Genomic DNA, 8,491 nt, shown 5'->3' with positions numbered 1-8,491 from the left:
GGACTCTTCCACCCCCCAGCCAAGCCCTACAACCTCCCTAAAAGCTCATTTAGCAAGCAGGATGCAGCTAAAGCTCCTTTAGGAACCGGCACTGTGGGGTTTGGGAGGCATTTCACCAAAACTTKGGATTTTAGGATTTTATCACCCACCACCATGAGAAAGCAAACATTACCGAGACCGTGGAGCTGGGGGTGTTGGTCCCATAGCCAGAGGAGGGTAACGAAGCCAGTGACCACCTTCTGCCATCAGCCCTGTGACCACAAACGTGACCATCACACACAGGGAAAAAAACCCGATATCTGAATGCAAATCAAAAACAGCAGAGCCAGAAGTTTGGGGAATGGGACACAGGCGTGATTTGAGAGATAAAGCCCTGAAACCTCTTTTCAGAATGGGGAAAATCGGGTGAAATAAGGAGTTTTGCAGGTCAAATCTGTAACAGCAGAGCCAAAAGGCTGTGGAGCAGGACACAAGCATGGTTGAAGAATAAAGCCCTGAAAACTCTTTTCAGAATGGGGAAAATCGGGTGAAATAAGGAGTTTTGCAGGTCAAATCAGTAACAACAGAGCCAAAAGGCTGGGGAACGGGACACAGGCGTGATTTGAGGGATAAAGCCCTGAAACCTCTTTACAGAATGGGGAAAATCGGGTGAAATAAGGGGTTTGCAGGTCGAAGCAGCAACAGAAGAGCCAAAAGGCTGGAGAATGGGAAATAAGCGTGGCTTGAGGAATAAAGCTCTGAAATCTCTTTTCAGAATGGGCTGAAATCAGGTGAAATAAGGGGTTTGCAGGTGAGAGGTTGGCTGTTCTGCAGCCTCCAGCAGCCAGGAGTGTCACTGTGATGGGACAGCACTGGGGCTCCAACAAATCCATTTCAGACAGGACAAAACAAAACAAAATAAAACCACAAAAACCAAAAAACGCCTGCGAGACTCTGATTTTTAATTAAATTCAGCCTGCTGGGAGTTTTATCAGGGCTCCCAAAGGCTCATCCTGAGACAGCAGGCGCCGGGGAGCGGAGCCCGGCCATAAACAGGAAGGGAACCGCTCACACACAGGCAAATGCTTCCCCTTGGAGACGCTTCCGAGGGATGGGGACACGTCCAGGTCACCACGGGGCCCTTCCCGTGCGGGGTCAAGGACAGCAGGGGCTGGCAGGGAGCCACGTCCAGCTCCAGCAAACTCCTGACCCCACACCCGGGCTGTTCCCTGGGAGCCTCCGGTGTTTTTCCRTGTGACGATCGATGGGCACCCGCCCGCGATTAATTCATTCATTAATTAGTTAAACAGGGCTTTGGTGAGTGAGTTTGGGAAGGGATGCAGCAGGATTTGCCTCGGTGGGGAGCTGGATGAGGAGCATCCATCCCTGGACATTTTCTGAGAATCAGAGAGGCTGAGAGCGTGGCCAGGGGTGCTGTGATGGGAATGGGGATATTCCTGCTCCCAGAGCTGCAGCAAGCCCAGTCCTGGGGCAGAATTCCCCACCCAGGGATGAAAACAAAGAATCACAGAGTCCTGGGTGGGCTGGTGGGAAATGATCTCAAAGATGCAGTCCCAGGACACTTTCCACTGATTGCTCCAAGCCCTGCTCATTTCAGCCTTGGACACTCAGAAAAGAAGGTCCCTGATGATGTGGAGCAGAAAATCCCCCCAAAATGCAGCCCCTGCCCATCACTGGTACTCACCTGTCAGTCCGAGGAGCATGGCTGGGGTGGTGGGAGGAACCAGAGAAAACACCATCAGGCCAGAAAGCAGGGAGAGGAAAAGCGAAAATAAAACCAAAAAGTCACTTGAGGTCAACAGAAGGGTTCCCTGGTGGGGGAATAGTCTTTAAATAAAATAAATATTCACTGGGCTGGGGCTGGGGGCTCACCTGCGAGCGAAGGGGAAGTTGAGGGAGGTGCTGGCAGAGAAATTGCGTGGGCTGTCCAAGGGACTGCTGGCAGCTGTGGGGAGAAAGGGGAAAATTTATCCCAAAACCCCACCCCAGAACAATGGCAGGGAGAGAAAGGGGGAAAGTCACCCCAAAAACCCACCCCAGTACAAAGGCAGGGGGAGAAAGGAGGAAAAATCACCCCAAACCTCACCCCAGAACAATGCCAGGGGGAGAAAGGAGGAAAAATCACCCCAAAACCCCACCCCAGCACAATGTCGGGGGGAGAAAGTGGGAAAAGTCATCCCAAACCCACCCCAAAACAATGTTGGGGCTGCTGAGGGCTGCTCCTTCAGGGGAAAGAGTGTTTGAATCACTTCCCAAGATATTTCCCCTGGAAAAGGCAGCCAGGAGCTGGCCCGCTGCTGCTCACAGGGGGTTGAAGCTCTCCAAAATAGTCAAAAATCCCAAAATAGCATTTAGGGAGATGCTGAACCCCTCCACCAGGATGATCCCTTACCTGTTGGCACRGAGAGCGGGGAGAGAGGCCGTGAGAGGGTCGGGGAGGGGGTGCCCACCACTAAACTCTTCCTATTGCTGCTTCGGCAACTGGGGAGGGAAAAGAGGGAATTAATTCATTATATATCAYACATAAATTATTAATAAGTTAATTAATTAATCAATCACAGCCAGAGCTGGAAGGGCTCAGGCACGTGAGGAGCTGCTCGTGGGTGAATTCCTGCGCCAGGGAACATTTCTGCCACCCCACTGATTGCAGATCTCCTGCCACGGGGAAGATCCATCCCCAGACAGAGATGGGAGGACGGGGTTATTTTTATTTTTATTATTTTTAACAAAGAACCGTCTCGCCAAGGCCCCACTTCTCATTTTGGCAGAGGCAGGAGGCCCCTTGGGCAATGGCCCCCAGGGCAGGAATAGAAAAAGGGATGTAAAAGGAGGAAGATGGAAATGCCAAGAGGCCACAACCCCGCTTGCTCCATCGCATGGAAAATGCCCCTATAAATCCTGCAAATCCCCCTACACTTTATGGKCCCCACATCACAGCACAGAGGACGGTCCCAGCCTCCTGAGATTTTGCAGGAATTTGTGGAAATTTTCTCTCGGCAGCAGGAGGGAGCCACGTGCACCAGCACCAGGKGAAAAGCAGCACCCTGACAMCCCAAAACTGCCCCAAAATCCCATCCTGGAACCACAGCCCAGCACCCCCAGATCAGCTCTGCAGGGGCACATCCAACAAGAGCTGGGTCTTCCTATCCCCATCTCGGTTCCCACCCTCACAATCCTCACAGAAATTTCATTTTTCCTCTCAGCTGCCCTGAAAATTCCTCCAAAATCCCCACTGCTGCAGCCCCACTCCTGTCGTACCCCACTCCCACATTTCAACCCCATTTCAGTGGGCTCATTTCAGTTCTCCTTCGCTCTGCCAAGAGGAAACTGCAAATCCCCACGGCCCSGAGCAGAAGCTCGAGCACGAGGACAACCCTCCCCTTCCTCCATTTCCGCTTCCTCCGGCTGCAGATTCTGCAAAAGACACCGAATTTCCTCAGCAGGCTGGGAACAGGAACCCACACAGATGCTGCTAATTAAAGGACATCGTTAAAACACCGCACCACGGCCACAAACACCCACGGCACCCTGGGGATGAACTGGAAGAGAAGGGATTCTCCAAAGATCCCAAAAATAGAASTGAGCAGCAGGTGTGTCTCATCCAGGGTGGGAAGGACGGTGTGGCACAACAGGTGCCACCATGGGGATGGGTGGGCAATGCCAGTGAGGAGTGGTCAGAGATCCACACGGATGGTCAGGGCTCTACACGAGTGGACAAAGCTCTGTAAATATGGACGGAGCTCCACACAAGTGGACAGAGCTCTACACAGGTGATCAGAGCTCCACACGCATGGACAGAGCTCCACAGGCATAAACAGAGCTCCACAGGCATGGACAGAACTCTACACCAGTGGACAGAGCTCTGTAAATATGGACAGAGCTCCACACAAGTGGACAGAGCTCTACACAAGTGGACAGAGCTCCACACGCATGGACAGAGCTCCACACGCATAAACAGAGCTCCACACACATGGACAGAGCTCTACACGAGTGGACAGAGCTCTACACAGGTGATCAGAGCTCCACAGGCATGGACAGAACTCTAGACCAGTGGTCAGAGCTCCATACAAATGGTCAGAACCCCAAACACACGGACAGAGCTCCACATGTGTGGTCAGAGCTCTACAGGAGTGGACAGAGTTCCACACACATGGACAGAGCTCCACAGGCATGGACAGAGCTCCACACAAGTGGACAGAGCTTCACATGTGTGGCCAGAGCTCTACACAAGTGGACAGAGCCCCACACACAGGGACAGAGCTCCACAGGCATAGACAGAACTCTACACCAGTGGTCAGAGCTCCGCACAAATGGTCAGAACTCCAAACACATGGACAGAGCTCCACATGTGTGTTCAGAGCTCTACACAAGTGGACAGAGCTCCACGCACATGGTCAGAGCTACACATGCATAGTCAGAGCTCCACACCTGTGGTCAGAGCCCTACAGGAGTGGACAGAGCTCCACACAAATGGACAGAGCTCCACACATGTGGACAGAGCAGGGACACCTCCCACCGTCCCAGGCTGCTCCCAGCCCCAATGTCCAGCCTGGCCTTGGGCACTGCCAGGGATCCAGGGGCAGCCACAGCTGCTCTGGAATTCCATCCCAGCTCCTCACCACTCTCACAGGGAAGAATCCCTTCCCAATATCCCATCTAACCCCACTCTCCTTCCTGCCTTTGCTGTTTGGTTTTCTCACTCAAACAAAAGCTTGAACCCCAATTCGAGCTGCAAACTCACAGCCCAGCACCCACAGCTGCCGGATGGGAAACTGAGGCAGCGTGAGAGCCGTGCCCCAGCACCGCAGGGGCACAGTAAGAGCTTTGGGAAGCAGGAGGGCTGCAAAGAGCTGCCAACTCCAGCACTGYTTCCCTGCCAGCGCTGCCACAGGGACCAGGACACACATGCATCGGTGTCTTGGGGACAAGGCGCTCCCCTTTTCGTCCCCTTTTTCTCCCTCGGTTTCGTTTTGGGAGTGAAAACAAACCTTGAGCKCAGCAAGTTCCAGTAACGGTGACACAGAGCGAGGCCGACGTTTCCTGTTTCCGCGGCGCTCCACCCTCGGCTCCCACAACCATCTTGCGCCACTCCGACCCCCCTCCGCCTGACACATCATCCCCAGCTGGTTCCCATCCTTCCCGCACGGAAACCTCGGGCTARAAACGAGCCCCAGGGCACAGAGGARCTGCCGGGTTCCGATGGCATCGCTGGGGCCGCTGCCCGCTCTGCCTCCATCACCTAATTGCACATTTGGTACCAAAAATGGAGTGGAAAATCGCTGTCAGCATCTCTCTCCCGCGCTGCTCGCGCTGAGGCTGCCTCGGCTGTGTCATCCACGTTTGGAGGGATGTGGAAAGTGTGTGACAGCCAGTGTGACCCCAGAGCCAGGGGCAAAATGATGTGTCACCCATCGGGAGGAGGAATGGGATCGCCCCGCGCCCGCCGGCACCGCACCGGCCTCGGGAGGGCTGTCCTGGGGTGGGAGACGGAGCAGAACCTGGCAGCTTCACTGAATCCTAAAATATCCTGAATTTGGACGACTGAATCCTAAAATATCCTGAAWTTGGACKGGATTCACAAGGACCATRGAGTCCAACTCCTGGCCCTGCACAGGACACTCCAACAAYCCCAYCCTGYGCATCCCTGGGAGCACCAACASTCCCGAACTCCGGACAATTCCTGAGCTCGGGCTGGGTGTTTGATCGATTCCCGAGGGATCAATTCCCGGGGGATCGATTCCCGGGGGGTGAGGGAAGGGCAGGATGCTGCACAGCACAGCGCTGATGTCTCTGACGAGCAAAAGGCTCTGCCAGGACCTGGGCGAGCGGGGCTGGGTGGCTCAGGGTCACACCGAGGGTCAGCCACGGCACCGCACAAAGGCGCTGCGRTTCCGCTCCTCTCCAGCGGGATCGCCCCTAAAACTTCCCAGCCCGGTGCGGGCAGGTGAATCCGAGAAAAAAAAGAGGCGTTTTGGGACAAAGTGGGTGCGGGGTGGCGGGAGCAGGGCGGGGCCSGGCGGTGATAAGGGAACCGGAGCGATCTCAAAGGGCAGAGCAGGCGGCTGYGCTCCTGCTGCGTGACTGAGAGCACGTGTGGGTGCTGCCAGCTCCTTTCCTCGCTGCCTCCATATCCCCCAACAGCCTGGGGATTTGGGGAAGTGCCACGGATCACCTCGTCCTGGAAAAAAAATGCTTTCCAGTGGGATAAATTTATGCTTAACTATGAAAGTCGCTGAAGCAAGCAGCTGCATCCCGAGTTTCTCGGTGACATTTGTCTTCCGTGATTTGTGACAGTGCTGGACTCGGCTGCCTCTGGGGATGGGGCTGGGATGAGGAGCAGGATCTGAGTGGTGAAATGCAACAGGCTGCCTGGCACAGACCCCACACATCCTCACTCTGGGCCCCTCATCCCACCCCAGCCAAAAACCTGGCACTGTGGATGCTCCCATGAACCTACCCTGGAGCACCAGCAACACCTCCCAAGAGCAAAACCCCAAATATGAACCCACCTTAGAGCACCAGCAACACCTCCCAAGAGCAAAACCCCAAATACAAACCCACCCTGGAGCACCAGCAACACCTCCCAAGAGCAAAACCCCAAATCCTCAAAGTGAATCACAGGGTGACAGGTTGGGTGCAGACTTATTTCTTTGTTTTTGCACTGCAAGAAGGCAATCTCGAGAAGCTGCCCGGCACCCTGGGGTGCATCCCCAGGTAAAGGGGAGGAAATTGTACCTGTTAGATCCTCTGGGCTGTTTTCCCGTGGTGTTTGAGGTGTGCCCACCTCTGGGCAGCACCCACGGAGGAGGAGAACCCCGTCAGCACCGACCCAGCGCCTCTSCTGCCTCATCTCAGCATCCCCCCACGGGAAATCGGGATCCCTCAAACCTCTTAATCCCACTAAATAACATCATATGCTTTCCGTTAAATAGGCCAGGCCGTTCCTCGCCGTGGATTCTAGGAATGCCGGTGAAAGAAGAGCAAATCCTCTGCCCTTCACGAGAATTASAGCCCGATCACGCTCAGCTGCAGACAGATGACTGCCTAGATCATCTTTCCAATTACACATCGCCCCCGGGCACCCCTCCCGGGTTGGAAAACCCCATCCAGCGCTTTTTCTTAATTATTGAGTGTCCTCTCTGYCCGTGCCCGGAGGAATTCCCGCATCCCAGGTGAGGCGGGCGCGTTCCCGGCCGGGATGGGATGGGATGGGATGGATGCTTTGCTAAGCAACGGCGCTGCCGTGAGCGGCTCCCACCGACAGCGAGAGACGCTCACAATGGGAATCTCTGGGCGCTGCCTCCGCGCTGCCTCCAGCACCTCTGGCACGCACACAAAGCCTCGCCGCGGTTTGGGAAGAGCTTTGGGAAGCGGGAGGGGCTGCAAGGAACRTCACACAAAGCCCGGGCCGGCTGCAGAGCCCCAAAGCTGCTGGGGGGAGGTCCCAGCCTGCAGCACCCATCCCTGGGGGGCTCAATGGGGTTTCTGAGGCTCCTGGACCCCTCATTGGGGCCACATCCCACCACCCATCCCAGGGGGCTCAGTGGGGTCTCGGTACCCCCTGTGCCCCTCCTTGGGGACACACCCCACCAGCCGCCTGTGTTCCTTTTTGGGGACGTGTCCCCCTTTTTGGGGACGTGTTCTCAGCAATCCCTTGGGGGCTCAGCCGGGTCTCTGTACCCCCTGTGCCCCTCATTGGGGACACATCCCCCCACCCATCCCTGGGGGCTCAGTGGGGTCTCTGAGCCGCCTGTGTTCCTTTTTGGGGACATGTCTCCCTTTTTGGGGACATGTCCTCACCCATCCCTGGGGAGCTCAGCAGTGTCTCTGCATCCCGTTTGCCTCCTTGGGGACACGTCCCCCCACCCATCCTAGGGGGCTCAGCGGGGTCTCTGAGCCCCCTGTGTTCCTTTTTGGGGACACGTTCCCCCACCCACTTTTGGGGGGCTCAGCGAATACTCTGAGCCTCCTGTGCCCTCCTTGGTGACACGTCCCACCAGCCTGCCTGGGACAAGCCTGGCCCTGTCGCTGGAGAGCCGGGGTACCCCCTTTGCACCCCATTTTCGCAGMCTCTCCCCCACCACCCCAGCCCCGCTGCCAAATGGGATGGGAATCCTTTACCCCCCCGAAATCCTGGACCCTTCCCACCCCTCCAGGCACCCTGGGGACCCTCGCCCTGGCTCAGGCCATGTGCTGTCCATCCCATCAGTAGTGTCCACCTTGGCATGGGGGCTCACAGGGGCGTTTCCCCCTCCCCAACCCACACATGCAGAGCACCCCAAAACCTGCATCCCCTAATGCCCTGGGACCMTAAAYCCCACACACCCCATGGCTCTGGGCWCCCAACAAACCCACCYGGTGACAGTGACACACAGCCYACCYCACCYTGCYGCCCTCGGGGTCTGGAGGGTGCTCCCTCAGTGCACAGCACCCCCCAAAACTATGGATCTGTGGGGTACAGACCCCCAAAYCACACAGTTGGGTGTGCACC

At 56.2% G+C, this 8,491-nt stretch overlaps 1 protein-coding gene across 1 annotated transcript in view; it reads right to left on the bottom strand.

The window, feature by feature from the left end:
* Nucleotides 1-8,491, bottom strand: part of MAST3 (microtubule associated serine/threonine kinase 3) — a 26,851-nt gene that overhangs the window by 14,045 nt on the left and 4,315 nt on the right. Inside the window, exons 3-6 of the mRNA XM_057387062.1 lie at nucleotides 2,393-2,481; nucleotides 1,873-1,945; nucleotides 1,685-1,705; nucleotides 173-251 (exon numbers count right to left, since the gene is read on the bottom strand). Coding sequence (XP_057243045.1) covers nucleotides 173-251; nucleotides 1,685-1,705; nucleotides 1,873-1,945; nucleotides 2,393-2,481 — 262 coding nt within the window. The remainder of the gene's footprint in view (nucleotides 1-172; nucleotides 252-1,684; nucleotides 1,706-1,872; nucleotides 1,946-2,392; nucleotides 2,482-8,491) is intronic.

Source organism: Malurus melanocephalus, unplaced genomic scaffold, assembly GCF_030028575.1.
Source record: "Malurus melanocephalus ecotype Western Australia unplaced genomic scaffold, MMel_1.1 scaffold_1122, whole genome shotgun sequence".
Taxonomy (NCBI): domain Eukaryota; kingdom Metazoa; phylum Chordata; class Aves; order Passeriformes; family Maluridae; genus Malurus; species Malurus melanocephalus.
The sequence above is the reverse complement of the archived record's forward strand: the minus strand, read 5'-3'. Positions and strand labels throughout refer to the sequence as shown.